At 35.3% G+C, this 22,657-nt stretch overlaps 1 protein-coding gene across 19 annotated transcripts in view; it reads right to left on the bottom strand.

The window, feature by feature from the left end:
* ROBO2 (roundabout guidance receptor 2) overlaps positions 1-22,657 on the bottom strand; it is a 1,761,697-nt gene that overhangs the window by 58,851 nt on the left and 1,680,189 nt on the right. For all 19 annotated transcript variants that reach the window (XM_045584073.1, XM_045584072.1, XM_036444354.2 and 16 more), the window contains 3 exons: positions 20,844-20,968; positions 16,009-16,180; positions 4,115-4,297 (listed from right to left, as the gene is read on the bottom strand). In XM_045584073.1, coding sequence (XP_045440029.1) covers positions 4,115-4,297; positions 16,009-16,180; positions 20,844-20,968 — 480 coding nt within the window. The remainder of the gene's footprint in view (positions 1-4,114; positions 4,298-16,008; positions 16,181-20,843; positions 20,969-22,657) is intronic.

Consider the following 22,657-nt stretch of genomic DNA (forward strand, 5'->3'; position numbering starts at 1 on the left):
GAAGCTTTCAGAGCGCCTATCTCCAGCAGGCCACGTTTTCCTACTCCAAATGGAAACTTTAATGTTGCCAGCCAAGCCCTGGTCCCTTTCCTGATAAGCTATTTCTCAAATGTGAATGTAGATTAATCCTCTTTTTAATAAGCATTAACTCAGCCCAGATAATCAGAGTATAAAAATTCCATCCAATCTTTTAGAGGTCCTTGGATAGTTTTGTCAAATAATTTATATTTCAGAAACAGTTTTAAAAGCTATGCTCACTCATTAATTGTTAATACTTATTGAGTTTCATAAAATCTGTTATCTACAGAGGTAAGAGTCATAAAATAAAATCACCTGTTTAAAAGTAAAATATATATTTATTCCATTAAAAAATCTGATGCTTTAAAATTATGAATAAGGCGAGCAACATAAATTTGAAAGAAGTTGTGTTAGCTTCATGTGGATTCTAATACAGACATGTAAAATACATGAACATATATGTTTCATATTATATCTACATATAGAATTATATAGAATACTCATGAAAGCTACATGGATTTTATTTAAATTTATGTTGTTCATTTTTCTATTTCTGAACACTGTTTTACATATGATCAAACATTTACTCTAGGTTCAAAAATAACCTAATATTTTCTCCCCAATTCTCGTTATAATCTTATTTCACCTGATACAACTAAGTTGGTAAATTATTATAGTGGTCAGGGATGTCAGGTGCAGTGACAAGAGGACTGTTAGTGCTCAAATGAAGATTAAGATAAATAACATTGCATGTTGCCCTGGAAAAACCTAAAATTACTTTATGTAGAATATGAAATCTGAGGATACTTTTTCAAATCTAGATACCCTTCTTTGCACCACATGCAAAACTGTAGCACATGTTTGCTTTTGAAGAATTAAAATAAAGGATAAAAAAAATGAATAGAAAGTTAGTGTGTTACATTGCCCTGGGGAATCTCTAATTTCTACTATGTAAAGAAGCAAAACATGTTAGGGAAATGCTCTCAGATCACTTCAAGGTACAAGCTTGCATTTGAATCTTGATAGTTGTCTTTACAAACTAAAATGTTAAACTGCGAGTGTTGGCCAATAAATATGTTAAAGCTGGCATACGAAAAATATCAGTACTGAGGGGCAGATTTACTTTCCCTTCCTTCTAGACACTCAAATACAGTTTTTCACATGATGGAGAGTCAAAGAAGAGCAGCAATAACAGTCCCTGAATGAGCTTTGCCTAAAAAGGAAGAGGGAAGACATCCTGCAAGAGTAAGAATTTCCAACCTGAAAGGAATTTTTATACATGTCTCCCCAGTAGTTAAAATGCCCCCATTCTACCTCTGGTAGAGATGAAGAGACTTGGAAAGGAGCAGGAAAAGGGGAGTGAGAAAGTCAAATTCTACCTATAGTGCAATTCTACTCAGATCAGTCCAGTTTCATTAAAATGCATGTTTCTTAATAAGTGTAACACATCAGATATTTAAGTATAATACCACATCACACGTAAGGCTTGAAATAAAGAAAGTATCTTATATTGTAAATTAATTTAAATCAGTATCCAAAATTTTGTCTATTTGGAAAAATTATTTTGTAATCATGAGTCAACAATAAAGTTTTGAGATTATATAGACATTATAATGTAGTGAAAAAGTAGAAATATTAGGCTTTTCATCTTGCAAGTAAAATCTCATTTTTTTCTTGTGAAATTTATTCCAGAGAAATGTTATGAAAATAAAAATATAAACAGAACCATACAGAATTTAGTCGATATAATTTCATAACACACTTCAGGGAAAAACAGCCTCATGTGAAATCTCTGTGCTCTTAAAATGGATCATTAGCTCATTCATGAAATAACAGAATTTCAACCCATGAAAAAGATATACTCCATTAATCATTCCTATTTAAAATCTCCATATTCTTTACATTGTATAAGGGCAAGCAGTGAACACTTTCACAGGTGGAGGAAAGGCTATTTCTGGAGGGAAATGTGTAGAAAATATCTGCAAGTCGGATATGCAATGCTAGGTACCTGTGGTTTCAATTTTCATTTCCTTCTCACCTACAAGAAAGGAACAGCAGTTGCTGGAAGGCAAATTACTAGTTGAAGGTGAATCCATTCTGAGAGACAGCCATCTATCAATTAAGTATAAAGGTTTTGAAAGGCTGCTTTGGTTTGGCCTTATTCCAAAATATTTGAAGGGCATATACACCTTCTGAGTTAGCAGTTCTACAAGCAGATGGATATCAATCACTATGAGAAATGATAATAGTAAATGGACTATTCTTGTCAAGCTCAAAGACCAACAGAAATTTTCAAATCAAATACATAGATTTTTGCAAACCAAAACCAAACGAGCAACACAACAAAAACACAACCTGCTATAAAAAAAAAAAAAAAAAAAAAAAAAAAGAAGGAAAATATGTCTGGCATAATTTTACTAAAGCACAAACCTACTAATTATGAGAGTTCTACTATTTATGAGGCATGAGTGAAGACTTATGGAGAGTAAAACTACCACACTGCACTGAAGTGACTACTATAGTGCATATTTTTTAATGTTTTCACTAAAGCCAAGCAAAGAGATAAACACAAAGTAGTCTTTGAATGGAATCCGTTCTTGTATATGTTATATAAGATTCACTAGTATATGAAGGTGTCACAGAGATAAAATGTAGCATTGTAAGTGATTAAACACATGGGTTGGTAGTACTTCCAGGAATGAGGGTGGAGCACTGCACTGCAAATCAAGAAGCTACATTAAAGCATCATCCAGGTTCAAGACTGACACTCAGCAGTTACTGCCTGCCACCCCTTTCTGGGAAGAATCATTCACTGGTGTGATGAGTCAGCTCTCAAAGCATAAGCAAGAATGAGTCAGCAATCAATAGCAAAGAGAGTGGCAGAAAGATAGCCGATCACAAAGCATGGAAGCCCCTTTCCAATGGAGACACTATAATACTTTCTCTAGGGGATTATTCTATCCAGTAACTAATAAACTTCATTTTCATAAGATGTGACCATGGTCCAAAATGTTATAATTAAGTTTAAATTCTATAAAATAACTGACCAGACAAGTGGGTGCTATTTTTTTCATTTTCATTATTTAGACATTCTCAGCAGTTTAGAAGTCTACAAACTACAGCAGTTTATAAACTTAATAAGCAATGAAACCCTTGTTAAATCATTTATTAAGATATTTATGCTTCTTAACAAGGTTATAGAAGATTGAATAGAATTTCTCAAAAAACTCTAAAGTGTTTGTAGAATGATGTTAAATCAAAATTGTTTGCTTATAAACTCTAAAAGTGTAAAATATTGTGAGATAATTTCTTTTTTATTATTGATAGATAAAAAAGTTTTAAATGAATTGCAGACAAAATTATTATTAAACAAGCTTCAGTACTGAGCTCATTCTTTTAGTTATTGACTTGATCATCCTCTCTATCTCTCTCTCTCTCTCCCCTCCCTCCCTCCCTCCCTTCTCTTTCTCTCATTTTGGAAATATTTTAAAACCCACCATTTTGAAAGCCTTGAAATTCTATTTTGGATTCTAAAACAAAACATCTTTTCAGGCAGGTAGAACACATTGATCTCTTTTTCTTCTTCTGCTTCTTTTACTTCTCCTTTCTCTTCCTTCTAAAATGTTGATTGGCCACCTTGAACCAAACATCTGTTTAAGTGACTAGTGAATCCTTAATTCATGCGTCACCAGTCTTATTAATTCCGTCAAGCCTTTTTTTCCTGAGCATTTTAGTAATCCTCTTGCCTAAAGACAATCTCAAGGAATGGCTTTATAGCATGCAAAGTCTGTATATTTCTGTGTTTTGATGAACTAGTTGAGAAAAACGGTTAAGCATTTATCAGTATGCACTCTCGTTATGCTTCATTGAAAATTCAAGCAAAAAGATTGCCTTCTGGTCATAATGTGATATACTGAACAGCAATGCATTAAAGCATGTCGTTTATAATTGCATTTTACAGAAAAGATGTTTAAAACAAGCCAAAAAGATTCATTCATTCACTCTTCTAGAATTCTACCCCAATACATTCTTTCTTTTTTTATTTCAGCACATTCATAAAGATAAGAGGTTTTCTTAACTGGGAACAGTCTCTTACCAGCATAATTACTGAGTCCCTTTCTCTTCTTTCTTCGCCAATACAACCAGATGCTAAAACCCATCAGAATCACCCAGCAGGCACCACCAATGCCAGCTATAAAGGCTGGTTGCTTCACAACATCAGTGATTTGCTCAGTTATACTGTTATTGTTTTCAGTAATGACAACTTCATTTCGTCCACCTATGGAAGAAACAATAGTTTTAGTAAATATTAATATAAAAACAAACACAGCAATACATATGATGCTCTAAAACTACACACACAAAAAAATAGAAAATTCATTTGAAAGCAAGTAATATTGGTTGTGTCCTAAACCTGTCACAATTATTGATAAGAATATTTTATGTTACAGAAGAATAATCAAATCATGAGCTTGAAATGTGATTAAAAACATTGCTAATCAGTAAAGAATACAATTAATTTAAACTAAACAAAACCCACATTGCTCTCTTATGGTTGGTTTACTATTATGAATAAATTCAGAACTGCTTCTCGATTTACCACCTTATAGATGAGTACTAAAATAATTACTAGGGGTTGAAATAATGGCAACTTTTCTTCAGTTAGGTAAAGAGTCTTTTAATGTAGTCTCATACAATAAAAAATGCAGTTGCCACATTCAGCCCAGGGTCTTTAAATTTTCTTTCATTTACAGGATGGTCCAAATTCAAATGTTCACGATTCAAAAATATGGAACTTAATATTGTCTTTAATATCATACCAAAAAACTTTTATTTTGGTCAACTACTTAATTTTCAGGAATGTATAAAATCAATGCAATGCATAAAACAATGGCAATTATGTAAACATACTTTCATAAAGATTAGTATTTATAATTAAAGAGTTATGAAAATATAAAACTTGTATGTATTACCATAAAATATATGAAACTAACTTGAAAATCCACTTAAAAGTTGAACTCAAAGGACAATTTGAAACTTAATTCTAAGGTCTGCATAGTTAAAGCATACACTTAAACTTGGACTAAGATTATTCTAGAAGTAGTCATGTTTCTGATAAACTAGACCTCTCAGAGATAATTTTAAAAGTCTTAATCCACATTTTTAAATAAGCATAATCATAATATCATTGAAGAACAAATATGAAGGTACTTAACAGATTAAGAAGTTTAAACGCGGAGAATTAAGTGATTTTTCTTTTTTAAGGTTTTATTTTAATAGCTTTATTGGTGCATGATAAACATATAATAAGCTGACATATATAAAGGAGTAATTTAATTGTTTTGACATATGCATACTGGTGTGAAACCATCACTACTACAAGATAATGAGTATATATATATCCTTTAGTCTCCAAAGTTTCCTCCTGCCCATTTATTATCCCTCCATTCAACCCTTCAACCTCTCCATGCTAACTCCCAGGCAACAACTGATCTGTCACTGTAGATTATCTTTATTTCTTACATTTATATATATATGGAATTATACAGTATGTACTCTGTATTATCTGGCTTTCACTCAGCACAATTGTTTTGAGATTCATCTATGTTGCTGTGTATAAATTATTCTTTTTTGTTACTAAGAGGTATTCCACTTGTGGTGTGTAAATACTACAACTTGGAATCAGATGTTCATATAAAGACTAATACATGAATATCCATAATAGCTTTTTTTGTGATAGCCTAAACTGATTCCAATGTCAATACTATACCCAATTAGTGACTAATCAAGTACTATTTATAAGTAAATTATAATCCAAATATAAATGGCAAATTTTAGCATATCTCATCAAAGGAATGTGCATTTTTTATTAGTTATCATGGCACTGAAATATATTAGACTTTGAGGCTCTGCATTTGAATACCATCTCTGCTACTTACTAGCTAAGTAAGCAGTGAGCTTATGCAGGGCACTTAAACTTTTTGAGAACCAGTTTTTGTTCGTTGACAATAGTGCCTTCTATTTGTGAGGGATGTTTAGATGTTGTACGTAAAAAGGTTAATAGAAACACAATAGTTTGTGACTCAAAATTATGGCCTACTTAAAGTTAAGGTTTATTTTAAGAGCCACTCAGGTAACTTCAAGGACGTAAGTTATAAACTGTCTAGACATAAGAGTCCTGCAAACTCATTTACTGCAGTTTCTCTTTCATTTCAAGTAAGAAAATCAACCCACATCACCCAGACTGCCTTATAGTTGAGTGTAACAAAGTGAATGAATATTGGCCAATGGTACACGGGCACAAGTGATGCATGCTACCTTCAGACTTGACCCATGTATTGTGACAATTCTTAGGGGCCACCGCCTCCCTAAGAGATGGTGGAGCCATTGACTGGAAAGACTAACATTTACTGAATAACTGTATAAAAATCTGCTACCCCATTTTAGACTGGGTTATAAATAAGAAAGAAACTTGTCTTTTGTTAAGCCAATCAGAATGCAGGCTTCTTTGTTATAGCAGCTAGCCTTTTTTTATATGTACTTATATTTTATTTCTAAAGTGTCTTTTGAGTTTAATTTTTAAGACAAAATACAGATTCACTTATGTAGTTAGTAAACCTGATTCATTTTCCCAATCTATCTGCCCTTAATTGTTTTATATATAAACATAGTCAAAATGTATTTAAAATGAGTTCATATTTTTAATATGAGATATAGATATATCTGGTGATATTTTTAGATACTAAAGAGAAAATAATACCTCACAGAACAGAGAGAAAAGAACATTTCTTCATTTATATAAAAGGTTAATAAAATGTCATATTTAATATAGTGCAATATTTGTTACCACAGGTATTTACTCTTCCTTTGCTGCGGATATTTTTGAAAAAATGTTGTCAGTTGCACTAATTAAAGCATAGACAAGATTGTTGTGTGTAACCTGTAATGATCCATTGTTCTTGCAGACAAAAAATATGAAATATTATGTCTTTCTTCTATTGGAGAATAATGAAGAACAAAACTAATTTGTTTCACTAAAAATTAACTAGACACATCAGATTCAAGAGTACCTATTATTGTGAAAGTTTACAGCTGTTTCATATATTATTACCAACTGTGTAAGGTAAGTGTGAAATGAACAAATGATTAAAGAAATACTAGCTACATTATAAAGCACAATTACTAAAAATTTTAAGTCAATGTCAATTTTTTATAAGGCATAGTGTTGGATGCTTATGTATATAAATGCATTTGGTAGCATTTGTGTGTTTGTGAGTGCACTATAGACACATGGATGTAAAAGTCATCTTACCAGTGAAAGCTACATAACAAAAGACCAATTTTACTTTTAAGCCTATGCAAGACTGTTTACTATGTTTACACAACATTTTAATTAATGGCCTCTTAATGGAACTTTCTGGAATGAATACCAAACTGAGAAGGAATAGATGAAACAGTACATGGTCTGGCATAAGACAAATCTAAATTTATCAGCTATAAATTACATCAAATGTCAATACATGACTTAATTAAAGCCAAGAGAAAATGAGTTAGGGCTTGAGTAACTTTAAGTGCTGTTTCCAGTGCTGCATGGACAATAGGGGAAGCATAAATTGAAACAGAAAAGGAAGTTAGACATCACAGAGTCACTTTTCAACCAAGGAATAACAGTTGTGCAGATAAGATTATCTGACAAGATGTTAAGGTAGCTATGCAACCGTAATTAAAGAAACAATTAAGGGCTTTTTTAGTACAACAGTAATTATTAAAAAGAAATAAGTCTTTTGGAGACAAAGAGCCTTTTCTGGGTTGAATTTTGCTTGCTGTGTGTGTGTGAATATATACATGTGCATGTATATTCATTTCAAGTGGGAAAATATTCCATTTTATGTGATTACAATTTGAATATTGCATATTCTACCTATTGAATGAGAGATAAAACTATCATTTAGGAGATTATTTTTATTTCATAGAAAGATTCTAAGACCATTGCATGATACACAAAACTATAAATTAAAAGGTACTCATTTTGTATTTAAAGACTTAGTCTTCTTAAAATGATATGAGTTAAGCAAAGCTTTCCCTTTGATTTAAAATAATCGTAATTCACTTTATTGTTTTCAATTCCTATACAATTGTTTATTTGTTGACATGAACATGGTAAAATGATGTTCTTGCAATTATTTACTTGCCTCCCAGTGTTATAAATCCCTAAAATATTGGGGAGCAAACAGGGAGTAACTATAAAACAATAACAAAACTTTTCATGCTTGAAAATATTTATAACTAAAGATCATCCTATATAATAAAGAGGTAATATGCAAATTGACCCTCATACCCTCACAAATGGCTGCCTATGACCAGGCTGGCAGGAGGTTTAGTGAGGGACAACCAAATGACTGAACAGCAGGCTGCATGGGGTGACCAGGCTGGCAGGGGGAGGGCAGTTGGGGGTGACCAGGCCAGCAGGGGGGGCAGTTGGGATGACCAGGCCAGCAGGGGGGGGGGCGGGGCAATAATGTAACTGTGTCTAGAACAAAATCACCACTGTTAGAAGATAACAAAATTTTGTAGTATTTCACCTGTAATGTCCAGTGTACAGTAAAAAATTAGCGGGTATAGAAAAACAAGCAAAATATTGACACAATACTAGAAAAAGGAAACCTAAGGTCAAGAGAAAAATAAGTTAGTAGACATATACTATTAGGTGATACAAATGTTGAAACTAGGGGGCCAGGACTTCAAAGTAGCTACTATAATATGTTCATGAACTTAATCCTATCTAATAAAGAGTGAATATGCAAATTGACCATCACACCATAAAAATGGCTTTGCCCACAGTGGAGGCAGGGGTTCCATAACATAAGATGGCTGTGCAGAGGTGAGGATACAGTAACACAAGATGGCTGTGCCCACAATGAAGGCTGAATTTCCATAACGAGCCTTAATGAAAAATCATCAGGGACCTGAGGCTGCGACCCCTGCATGGTGGGTCTTGACAGGGGACCTCAAGCTGCAGCCCTGCCCCAGCACCAGGCCAGAGGACCTCAGGCTGCACACACCCCCCCACACACACACACACACCTGGCAGGGCTTGACAGGGGACTTCAGGCCTTGTCTCCTCCCCTAGCACTGGGCAAGGGGACCTGAGGCCGCACCCCCCCACCTGGTGGGACAAATCTTAGAGTAACCATTATAAAAGAAGTATACTAGCCCAGCCTATGTGGCTCAATGGTTGAGCATCAACCTGTGAATCAGTACATGCTTGGGTTGTGGGCTCGATCCCCAGTAGGAGGTGTGCAAGAGGCAGCTGACCAATGATTCTATCAATGATTCTCATTGATGTTCCTATCTCTCTCTCCTTCTCCCTTCCTTTCTGAAATCAATCAAAATTTATATATATATTTTAAAGAGTTATACTAGACATAAAATATAGTATTTAATTTATCCAAAAAAATTAGTAAATTAGGTAAATAGGAATAAACTTAGAAAATTAATGAGATTGTAATATTAAGCCCCAAAGTATCAAATGAATTGCATTAAAGATAATAGTCTAACCAAGCCAATTAAGAGGCAATGATTACCATATTGGGTAAAAAAAGAAACAGCTAACAATGTATATATATATATTGAAAGAATAATTATACCTTAAATACAGAGAAACAGAAGTTAAAATAAAAAGGATTGAAAAAATACAAACCAAGTAAACACTTAGAATATGATGTTGCTATCCTAATATCACATAAAGTAAATTTCAGACAAAAATCTTACTAGTAAATAAGTAAGACATTTCATAATGATAAAGGGTAAGTTCATTAATAAAATATAACAATCCTAAAATGCATTCACTTAAAACAAAATAACAAAATACATGAAATAATACTTTATATACAGAAAGGAGGAATAAACAAGCTTATAATTATAATAAACTGCAAGACTCTTTTTTTTATTAATTAAAAGAATAGACAGAAAAACATTAAGGACCTGAAAAAAGACTACCAACTAATTTGACCTGAGATTTATTTAACATCTTACTCTAAAAGGGAAAAATCCACATACTTTTCAAGTGCATAAGAAACAGTCACTAAGAACAAATGCTGGGCCATTAAAATAAATCTTCATATTTAAAAGGCCATATTCTTACAATGTACATGCTCTGATATTGGTGGAACTTAATTAGAAATTAGTAATTAAAAGCTACCTGAAAAATCCCAAAACATTAGAAAATTCAACAATAAACTTCTAAATAACTTCTGTAAAAAAAAACCAACCAAAAATCCTTAGAGGAAATGGAAAACATTTTTTCAACTCTATACTAATATCAAAAGTTATGTTAAAAATTATTAAGTAATGTAAAATATCAAATTAAAAGTTTCAGCTGAAGGAGTGCTTATAGAGAAATTGATCACTTTTTTGAGAAATTTTATCACTTTCAATATTTGTATTAGAAATAATGTTCAAATAATTGCTATTAATTTCTATCTTAAGAAGCAACATAAAAGTAAGTAGAAGGAAAAAAAATAGCAGAAATTGATTAAATAGAAAACAAATAAGTAAAACAAAAAAGTCAATAATTTATATTTTGAATAACAAAATTTAAAAAACGTTGTCTAGGATTGTTAAAATAGGAGAGAGAAGGGAAGGATGGGGACAATAAGAAAGAAGATGAGAGAAAATATAAATATCCAGTATCCTATATAATAATGGCATAATATGCAAATTGTCCCCTCAACTGGGAGTTCATCTGGGAGTTCGACCAGGGGGCAGGGCAGGCCAGGGGAAGGGAGGGAGGCCCTTAGTGGTGGCAGTGGCACCATCAGTGGCAGGCAACCAGAGAAAGGAGGGAGGCCCCTGCAGGCAACTGGCAGCTGCTAGGGACCCTATCAGTGCATGAATTTTGTGCACTGGGCTCTGGTATAAAAATAAAAGATGAGGCATTATTACACATCTTGCAAACATTACAATAAACAATTATAAGTAAGGATATATCTGTCTTATATAGTAAAAGCCTAATATGCAAATTGTCCCTTCAACCAGGAGTTCAACCAGGGGGTGGGGCCAGGTGGCTAACCACCCAAGCCCTGCCCTGGCCCTGGCCAGCAGAGGCAGCAGCAGCAGGCAGCGGGGGAAGGGAGGCCCCGACTGGCAGCTGGCAGCCACTAGGGACTCTACCTGTGCATGAGTTTTGTGCTCTGGGCCTCTAGTATATATATATATGTGTGTGTGTGTGTGTGTGTGTGTGTGTATGTATATGTATATATATATATATAAAAGCCTAAACAACCAGTCAACTGATTGACCTGTCACTATGATGCATACTGACCACTGGGGACAGATGCTCAACACAGGATCTGCCCCCTGGTGGTCAGAGTGCTCCCACAGCGAGAGCACTGCTCAGCTGACTGACAGTCACCAGATGCCAGACTCACAGCTGGTTATCCCCAAAGTGACAGCAAGCCTACCCAGTGGTGGTGGTGGCAGGCTCAATGGGGCCAGGATGAGTAGGAGTGGCGAGGTGCACTGCCAGGGCTTTGGCTCCTCCCAGGCCACCTGTCACTTAGTGCACGACTACAACCCTTGGGGGATATTGGACTGCTGGCTTTGGCCAATATCCACATTCCAGGAAGAGGGACGCCATGGATTCATGCACTAGACCTCTAGTTGAAAATAAGCATATGTTAATCATTTTCAAAACTTAGATGGATAAGATAGATTTATTGGTGAACAACCAATTAATTTACCACAACCAATTCAGAAGAAATAAAATTTCAAAATAAGTTTAAATTTATAAAAATATAAAGCCCAGGGCAGATAGAATTGCTGAATTCTAGGAAGTTTTTAAGAATGAAATAAGATTCCAAATCCTTCAAAAGAAGAAAAGAAAACTGCCAATCATTATTCCTCATGACCAGATACAAAATTCTTCATAAAATACTAGCAAATCAAATTAAGTAATATCTGTAAAAAGCATAATATATCCTGACAAATTGGGATTAATCCAGGAAAGCAAAGTTTATCTTTGAAACCAGTCAATAGAATTGACCATAATAACACAAGTAAGGAGAAAGGAAACAGATGATTTTTCAAATATATACATAAGAAGTAGTTCATAACTATTAAAATAAATAAGTGAAGTTAATAAGGTGATAACAGAACAACATATGAAATTAAATTCATATACACTAAGTGGCCAGATTATTATGATCTCTGAATGCATAATAATCTGATCACTCAGTGTATATCCTATGTAATAAAAGGCTAATATGAAAATTGTCCCCTCCAACAGCAGGCAGGCCATGTCCATGTCCATGAACCAACCACCCATGTCCCCTCTGCCTGGCTAGGCTTGCCAGACCTCACACATGCACAAATTCCATACACCAGGCCTCTAGTATATAAATTCATGCACGGGGGTATGTGTCCCTCAGCCCAGTCTTTACCCTCTCCTATCTGGGACCACTTGATGGATGTCCAACTGCCTGTTTAGGCTTTATCCCAGCCCAGCCTTCACCCTCTCCAATCAGACATCCCTCTCACAATCCAGGATTGCTGGCTCCCAATCATTCTCCTGACTGCCTGATCGTCCCTAACTGCTTCTGCCTGCCAGCCTGATCACCCTCTAACCACTCCTCTGCCAGCCTGATTAATGCATAACTGCTCCCCTGCCAGCCTGTTTGCCCCTAACTGCCCTCCCCTGCTAGCCTGCTCCCCCCGACTGCTCCCCACAACTACTCTCCCCTGCAGGCCTGGTTCCCCCCAACTGCCCTCCCATGAAGGCGTGGTCCCCCACAACTGCCCTCCTATGAAGGCCTGGTAGCCCCAAACTACCCTCTGCTAAAGGTCTGGTTGCCCCAAACTGCCCTCCCCTGCAGTCCTGGTCCCCACTAACCGCTGTACCCTGCAGACCTGATTTCCCACAACTGCCCTCCCCTGCCAGCAATCTTGTAGCAGCCATCTTTGACCACATGGGGACAGCCATCTTGAGTATTGGAGTGACCATCAATTTGTATATTAATCTTTTATTAGATAAAAAATATACACTGAGTGGCCAGATTATTATGCATTCAGAGATCTTAATGATCTGGCTACTCAGTGTATAATATAGAATAGTTGATAAAATTTTATGAACCCTCTTAGTATAAAAATCAAATATTCAGAAAAAAAAGTTTAACACAACCATACTTTGAAAATGACAAAATATTATTGAGAGAAATTAAAGGTAAATAATGGAGAGATACGTCATATTTCTGGAGAGAATGACTCACTATTAAAATGCTTAATTTCTCAACAATAAAAAAATTAATCTCTCCAATTTGATGCATAGATTCACTGTGTTTTCAAAAAACATTCCAATAATATTTTGTAGAAACTAACAAGCTGCTTTGAAACAGTTCTGCCAAAACAATTTTGCAGAAGAAATTAAGGGAGTATTCACATTATCTGATCTCATAACTTTCTATAAGCTACAGTAATCAAAACAGTGGTTTGGCAGATGGACAGACATATAATAACAAGGAACATCACAGGGAATCCAGTAATAGATCCAATACGGTTAACTGGAAAAAGGAAAGTTAATAAATGATGCCAATGCAATTTAATATACACTTGGAAATAAGTAAGCCTCAACCCTCAGACCACATGAATTATTTGAAGACAAATTACATTCTTAAGCATAAAAGTTAAAATTATAAAGCTCGTAGAAGAAAATATCTTCACTAGAGGCAGGACACAATTTCCTAGGAAGCAGTAAATATAAAAAAAAATAGTTTGATAAACTGTAATGCACTAAATTTAAAAATTGCTCATAAAAAAATTATTAAGAAAATGAATAGAGAACAAGGAATTTGTATACAGAGTGGTTATAGAATTTCTTCTAATCAGTAGCAGGAGGCAAACAACATACTTTTAAAAAGTTAAAGATTTAAGATATTTTACAAAAAAAAGTGAATGCCTAATATGTTCATGTAAACTTGCTCATCATCTTTACTCAGCAAAGAAAATTGAAGTGAATATTTTTACGCTCACAAGAATGGCTAAAATTACAAACTGGCAACATCAAATGTTGGTACAATATGGAAATATCCTATATAATAAAAACCTTATATGATGCCCTCATGCAATGTTTTCACAAGATGGCCACCACAGATGGCAGGCTAAGGAGGGCAGTTGTGGGTGATCAGGCCAGTAGGGGAGGTCAGTTGGGGGCAGCCAGGCCTGCAGAGGAGGACAGTTGGTGGTGGTGGGGGAGCAGGCCAGCATGGGAGGGCAGTTGGGGGGAGAGCAAGCCAACATGGAGGGCAGTTGGGAGTGAGATCAGGCTGGCAGGGGATGGCAGTTGGGGGCAACCAGGCTGGCAGGGGAGGGAAGTTGTGGGCTATCAAGTTGGCAGAGGAGGACAGTTGGGGGCGATCAGGCCAGCAGGGGAGTAGATAAGTGTCAATCAGGCAGGCAACCAAGCAGGCGAGCAGTTAGGAGCCAGCATTCCTAGGTTGTGAGAGGGATGTCTGACTGCTGGTTTAGGCCTGATCCCTGTGAGAGTTGGATATCACCCAAGGAGTCCCAGATTAAAGAGAGTGCAAGCTGGGATGAGAGACAACCCCCACCTTCCCACCCCTACATGCACAAATTTTGAACACCAGGCTTCTAGTTGGAAATAATATTCTTTGCTAGAGATCCTATAAAAGTATACAATTTGAAAAAAAAACATGTAAAGTCTTTTATAAAATCAAAGTATATCAATCCTGTTACCTACATATTCAACTTCTAGTTATTTCTTTCAAATATATGTTCTCAATGTGACTTATACAAGAATATTCATTCTCTGAAGAGTAAACAAATAACATATGATATATTCACATAAATTAATACTGCTCAGAATTATTAATTGCTCTCTCTCTATATTTATACACACAAACAAAAACAAACAAACAAACAAACAAAAAGACATTATGTTTAGTGAAAGAAGCCAGATGCAAAATATTATGTTCTGTACCGTTCCATTTATATGTATTTTAAGAATAGGCAAACATAATCCATAGTGATTGGGAACAATTTTCTATAATAATGATAGTAGACTTAATAGGGATTTCTTCTTCAGGATAGTATATATAGATTACAAAGTTTCTTTGGGCCTGTTTCTGATTAAATTTTGACCTTTGCTGTTGTTGTTGCTGTTGTTGTTGTTTTTGGCTAAGAAAAAGCACATAGATTTGAAGTATAATACACTTCCTTGGATAATTCCCTCATTTCCTATTATATTTCACTAGAGGTCCACTGCATGCATGTGTGTACCTGTGGAGTCCCTGGCCTGTGACCTCTTGCAATTTGGGACCCCTCGGCATACATTGCAGTGCATGAAGCTGCAGATAGCTTGAGAGGAACATGAGCCCAGGGTGGGCACCATGCTGTTCTCACTCATTCCAGTCCCGCTGTGCCTGCTGCTGCTCAGAAGTGCTGTTGCAGAGGCGGGAGGGACTCACATCACCACAGCTGCACTCGCCAGCCAGCTGTGAGCCCAGCATCTGGTACCCTTCAATTGGTCAGATGAGTGGCACTTCTGCTGTAGAGAATGCACGACCCCCTGGTGGTCAGTGCCTGTGATAGTGACCGGTTGAATAGTCGACCAGTTGCTTAGGGTTTATGTGTATGTATATATATATATATATATATATATATATATATATATATATATATATATATATATATATAGATAGATTGGTATCAACATTACTAGTAAAACTATTGATTAAACATAATTTTCAAATAACCTTTCAGCAGTTAAACTCAGTAATTATAATTTTAAGAAGTTTATGGGAGTCTTAACAGCATGAGCAATTGCTAATCATTTTTGTAAGCAACTCTAGTCAGCTAACCTGATGTGTTTACCCATTCATTCATTACTGCATATCCACTGTCAGGATGGAGATTCAAAAATTATCTACATGCCACCAGCTAAATTATTATGCACAGACAACATAGGTTGGTACTCACCGATTATTATTGGTTGTGGTTCACTTTTTACTCCAACCCCTGCACTGGTACTTGCTGCAACCTCTACCCGGTATTGAATACCTGGGAATAATCCACTAATTATTACAGACCGAATGGCTGCATCCACACTTTTGTTGATATGAAATCGTGTTTCATTTCCAAGACACCAGATCTATAGAAATGTAAAGGGAATAACAAAACAAAAAATGTAGGATTATCCTTTCTCATAATTAGATCAATATAAAAGATAAAATATATTTAGTAGTGATCAACTACTTCCTAGGCTTATAGAAGTATTTGTTATTGACATTTTTAAAGCATAATTTCTGCAGTGTGTGTGTGTGTGTGTGTGTGTGTGTGTGTGTGTGTGTGAGAATTAAGGAAAGAACAATAAGGAGAGCTGAAACTATGCCATATTCCTTTATATCTAATAATCAACACTGAATGCTCATAACACAGTAATTCACTTAAAGCCCGTATACAGTGGTCCCTGGTTGAAAACAGCATTTGCATAGGGATTAAAACATAAATTCCTCTTCTTAATTTACTTTTCAAGATTAATTATACATATAATCTATTAAAATATGACTGTAACTTGTAATATTCAAAGTACATATGTGTACATCTAAGTAATTTATATTTCATTTAAGAAAATATTAACTTACATAGAAGTAGCTAACAAGATTAATTGACTTAAGTTATAGGTATTGACTGAGATAAAATTAAAGTGAATACTTACATTGATAGTAATAAATCTTAATATTGATCAATATATCCACACGCAAGTACATATGCATGAGAACAAAGTGTTGGGAAGTTTTTAAATACTAATGTGATGAAAGTTGGATTTTTACTTCTAGTAATAATAAAATTTTAAGGCATACATTCTTCTGGGATATGGAAATCTGTTACTGTGAAAAGTGTTATAAAAAGAAATGTGCTCTCTCTATATATATTTGTATTCTTATTTTATAGTATTTTACAATCTAGATACATAAAGAACATAAAGGGTTTATTTCTGGCATAGGTAAACTTCCTGAAGCTAATTCTTTAAAACGATATTTGTGAATTGTATATTTCTTTGATTTACACTATGATACCTGTGTTACTTTGGAGGAATATTTATTCCTGACCTAAATATATATTGTTACCAAAATATGGCAATCTCATATAATTGAGAAAGCTTATAATTTGTGACAAAATTTGTCATGTAAAAAAATTAATTTTTAAGTAGATGGAAGTTTAGGATATTTAGTCTCAGGTTAAGCAATAGTAAAATGATAACCTTATCAAAACTCACAAACACACACACACACCATAGCAGATTATTGTTGCTCTTAAAACAATGTGTCCTAAAACTGAAAAATCTTTAAAATCTATATAGTTTTTCTGTTTTAAATCACGTTATTCTCATATTTCTTATACCCATGTTTTTTTAATCTGATGGGAATAATTTTAAGTGCTTATGCACATTTTCCCCACTTGTTTCAGTAAGTTAACTATACATTTTAAAAATTATATTTTAAGTTTATAATTTTTCTTAGAAATAACATAATTCAATCTGTAATGTTTTGTGTGAAACAATTCAGCTTAATTTCACATACCATACATTAATTTCTGGGGCCAAGTAGGGTGTGTTGTTTTCTATCTAATAGAACTGTCTAGTTATTGTTCTCAGAATTATGAAAATATTTACTAGTAAAAAACTATAGTTTTAAATTTTTGCAAGTTTTAATGAGGTTTAATGTGCTCTAATTACATCACCTAATCAGAATTTTATTTTGCAGTTATATATCTTGTGTTTATAAAAATCAAATGATGATGAAGAAACAATAAATATATACTGTTTCTTTTTGTAAATAAACATTTATTGTTCAGATTATTACAGATGTTCCTCTTTTTCCCCCTGTAGCTCTCCTCAACCTGGTTCATACCCCACCCCATGCTATTATCATCCGCCACTGTCCTCATCCATAGGTGTAAGATTTTGTCCAATCTCTTCCTGCACCCCCTACACCCCTTCACCCTGAGAATTGTCAGTCCACTCCATTTCTATGCCCCTGATTCTATTATATTCACCAGTTTACTCTATTCATCAGATTTTTTTTATTCACTTGATTTTTAGATTCACCTTTTGTTAGATATGTACTTGTTGTCACTTTGTTGTTCATAATTTTTATCTTTTCCCTTTTCTTATTCTTCCTCTTCTTAAAGAATACCCTTCAGCATTTCATATAATACTAGTTTGGTGGTGATGAACTCCTTTAGCTTTTTCTTGTTGGTGAAGCTCTTTATCTGACCTTCAATTAATAATGATAGCTTTGCTGAGTAGACTAATCTTAGTTGTAAGTTCTTGCTAGTCATCATTTTGAATATTTCTTGCCACTCATAATTTCAGAGAAATCAGCTGATCACCCCCAACTGAGAAATCAGCTATCAGTCATATGGGTACTCCCTTATAGGTAACTAACTGTTTTTCTCTTGCTGTTTTTAAGATTCCCTCTTTGCCTTTTGCTCTTGGCATTTTAATTATGGTGTGTCTTGGTGTGGCCCTCTTTAGATTCCTCTTCTTTGGAGTTCTGTGCTCTTTCTGGACTTGTAAGTCCATTTGTTTCACCAGGCAGGGAAAGTTTTCTGTCATTATTTCTTCAAATAGGTTTTCAAAATCTTGATTTTTCTCTTCTTCTGGCACCCCATAATTCAGAAGTTGGTATGCTTGAAGTTGTGCCAGAGGCTCCTATCTTCATATATTTGGATTCTTTTCTCTTTTTGCTCCTCCAGTTGGGTATTTTTTGCAACCTTGTATTTCAAATTGTTGACTTGATTCTTGAAATTCTCTAATCTACTGTTGAATTTCTGTATATTTTTTCTTTATTTCAGTCAGTCTATGCTTAATTTCTGACTGGTCCTTTTCCTTTTTTTTTTTTTTTTTTTTTTTTTTTTGGCATTCTCACTAATATCCTTGAAGGTCTCACTAAGTTCCTCAGAGGTTTCTAGAAGATTCTTGAGTAACCTTATAACTGTGGCTTAGAACTCTATATCAGTAACTTTCTTTCCCCCATTTCTTTCATTTGTGACATGTTTCTTTGTCTCTCCATTTTGGCTTTTTTCCCTGTGTTGATAGAGTGGCCTTCTGTGCTAAGTGTCCTATAGTACCCAGTAGGTCAGCCTTCACCATCACCTGAGGTGAACACTCTCGGTGCATCCATTTGTGAGCTGTGTGCACAGTCTTGTTGTAGTTAAGCCTTGATTGTTGTTGGTATCACTGGGAGGAATTGATCTCCAAGCCAATTGGCTGTGAGGATCAGTTGTATGTATGATGGGAGAACTTATGTGCTAGAGACAACCTTATGGGGCAAGACTTGCTTCAGTGGTGCTTTGGTGCTCACTGAGTCTGTCTCTTGAGTGTGTCTCTTATGGATGTGAAGATTTGTAATCTGACATTGTCTCACACTGACACTGGGTACACTGGCTCTTGGATCTCCAAGGAGATGCAAGGTCAGCCACTACCTAAGACCACTCAGCAGGGGCTACAGAGAAATCTGCAGATTCTTCTTCTTTGTTTGGGGTTTGGAAGTGCCCTGATGATGTGAAGCAAGGCTGGCTACTGCAACCAAGAGCCTTGGCCCTTCTTTTAGATGCTTTTGAGCTCTCTGACCCCTGCAGTTTTGTAGGTTCGACTGTGAAAAGCCAGCCCATTCATATGCAAAATCCACTGTGCATAGCTTGGCTGGGGTTGTAAATGGGTGAGGCAAGGTGTCAGAGAATCACCAGAGCAGAGCAAACAGCAATGGCTGCTAGTCAGCCATTTCCACATCTCCAAGTCTCCACATCTCTGTGTCTCCATGTCTCTGAGTCTCTGTGTCCCACACCCCCACACAGGAATTATGATCGCTAAGGGCACCTCTCAGAGAAAGCTGCCCTTGAATTCCAGCTTGGTGCCAGACTCCAGTTTCTCCCAGTATGAATCTAGCGTCTAGTCCAGAACTGGAGTTCAGAGCGATTGGGAGCTTGTATCTTCCTCCCAATTGAAAACAACAGTGCACCCAGTTGTCAGCCTGTTTTGCACATTCCTCAAATACCTCCACACTGCTGCACCTTCTACCAGTCTCAATGTGCTTTTCTCTTCCCTTCTAGTTGTAGAATTCCCCTCAGCCAGTTTTCCTGTGGTTCCAGATGATAGTTGCTTTCTCATTTAGTTGTAGTTTTGGTGTGGTTGTGAGAGGCAGCAAGTATAGGTGTTTACCTATGGTGCCATCTTGATTCTCCCCCCTATACTGTTTCTAAATAGTAACAAGTTCAACTGAAAATTTAGATAATCAGCCATTTTTTGGTAACCCAGTTTTTTCAAAATGTATTTAATGGCTTCCATTTTTTAATGAAATATTTTGGAAAATTTCAGTACATTGATAAAAGCAGATAAAAGCAGATAAAAGCAGAATGGGAGTTACCAACCCTCCCATTCACACCTCATGACTCTAAACCCTGGAAGCACCTTTTTCTGAGAACACAAGTTAAAAATGCTACTATGTGTTGCACAGCAATCTAATCAGAAACACACACACACACACACACACACACACACACACACAAAAAAAAAAAACCCTCTCCACAATTATGGTTTACTTGTGCAACTGAGTTTGTATTATCTGTGACCTTAGGCTTATCCTTTTGTGTGTGTGTGTGTATGTTTTTTAACTGTCACACAAATATGTAAATATTATTTTATACTCAAATTCAAAAAGAGGGACACTGGGGATGTGCCTCATTCTTGCGATCTGGAGACTTCCCTTGGAGCCTGCTCTGTGAACCTTCCTTCTTCATACAGGCCCTACCTTGTACTCTTGGATGATTCCATTCTGATGATCTGGAGGAGGAGGATCCCAGGAAACACTAATACTTGTGATGTTGTGGCTTCCGACTGTCAGCACAGTGACAGACTGTGGGGGAGCGCTTGGGGCTGTAAAAGAAGCAATTGGAATAAACACAAACTGTAAGTCTTGGTGTGCATTAACGGTGTTTGCAGAATACGAATATGAGGAGAAGAAGCAGAAGATTCTGGTTCCAGTATTCTAACTGTGCATATAATATTCAAGAGTGACAGTTTTTATAAAAATCTTTTAAATATAACAGATGGATTTAGAGTAAATACAATAGCTGTAGTACTATGTACTAAACAATAAATTTAACAGCTAACATTATGATGAATAATTTCTATATACCTAGCACAGAGCTAAGTGTCAGTTTTAATTATCACAATAACCAGGTAAAAACAAGGTAGAATTTGAACACAGGTATGTCTAATTATACAACTTTGATCTAACATTTTATTAGTCATTACCTCTAAGTGATGGCATTATTGACAATCTATTTATTTTAGTTTTATTAATAAAAACAGAGATACAGCTATAAATTTCACCAACAAATGAAAAATGCTTGTGTTTTCATATTGGACAAAATAATTTACTACTCTAAATTGACTCATAATTTAAGATTTCAGACTTATTTTATACTGGTGGGCAAGGAACTCTGAATATAGAAATGAAAACAGTTCATTTTGGGTCAAATGTCTCATGGACACATTTTAACTTCTTACACATTTGCTTCCTTTATGGTTTCTTCTATAATCCCACTGAAAAAAGGTGAGTGAGAAGAATTTTGCGATTTTATACTACAGTGCCTCCCATACAGTGTATTTGAGAGCTAACAAATTCTAATTCTGATGGAAAGCATGAATTCTCAGTGAACCTCTGAGTTTAAAGCAAAGGAGAAAAATCAATATCAAAATCCTTACAGTTAAAACAAAATTCAAAGAATTATTGATGCTTGCATAAGTCTACATGATTTAGCCCTTTGAAAATATATGCAATTGAATTGTAAAATACATTTTAAAGCCTGTCTATAAAGTCTCCCATGTTTGGTAAATTTTGGTCATATTTGCATTCAGATGCAGGGCATACACATACCACAATACCACCCTTTATTCTTCTTCTATGTGACAATATTGCTCCGAAATGTGGCATGATGATATACATCCCACCACTGTCTACCAGTTTTGTAGTTATTAAGTAGATAGTATTGAAAAATAACTTATGAGAGCTAGTTTTTCATTGGCCTTTCTGCTGGCTTGGAGAGAACACCACGCATGCTTCTTTACAGGTAAATTATTCCTGTGCCCAGCTTCTCTCTATGGATGTGAAAGAACCCAAATCACCACTCATCATTCTCTGGCACAGGCCAGCTGAGCTCCATTTGTTACTTTCACAAGGTCTCAGAAATCAGAGATGAACATACCACAATGGGTGACAAATGTCTAAACCAGGGGACAAGTCTAAGTGAGTGGAATTGATTTTGGAAGTAGACCAGTACTTCAATGTAGGATTCTGTAGTGAATTATCCCACTTGGTAGTACTACACCTATTCAACCTAAAATAAAATGTAATGGTGATGACTCTAATATTAATTTTTAGTATTTTTTTCTTTACATATCCTAAACATATATTAGTGATGCCTTAAAAACCTACACTTCTGCCCGTCAATGTATCACACTGTAAACCAATGTTAAGATAACATTTTCATGTGGTGCTTATTATAAGACATGCATACTTGAAAAGCTCAAATGAGCATTTACACATTAGCATGAACAACC

This window comes from Pipistrellus kuhlii, unplaced genomic scaffold (assembly GCF_014108245.1).
Source record: "Pipistrellus kuhlii isolate mPipKuh1 unplaced genomic scaffold, mPipKuh1.p scaffold_m20_p_2, whole genome shotgun sequence".
Lineage (NCBI taxonomy): Eukaryota > Metazoa > Chordata > Mammalia > Chiroptera > Vespertilionidae > Pipistrellus > Pipistrellus kuhlii.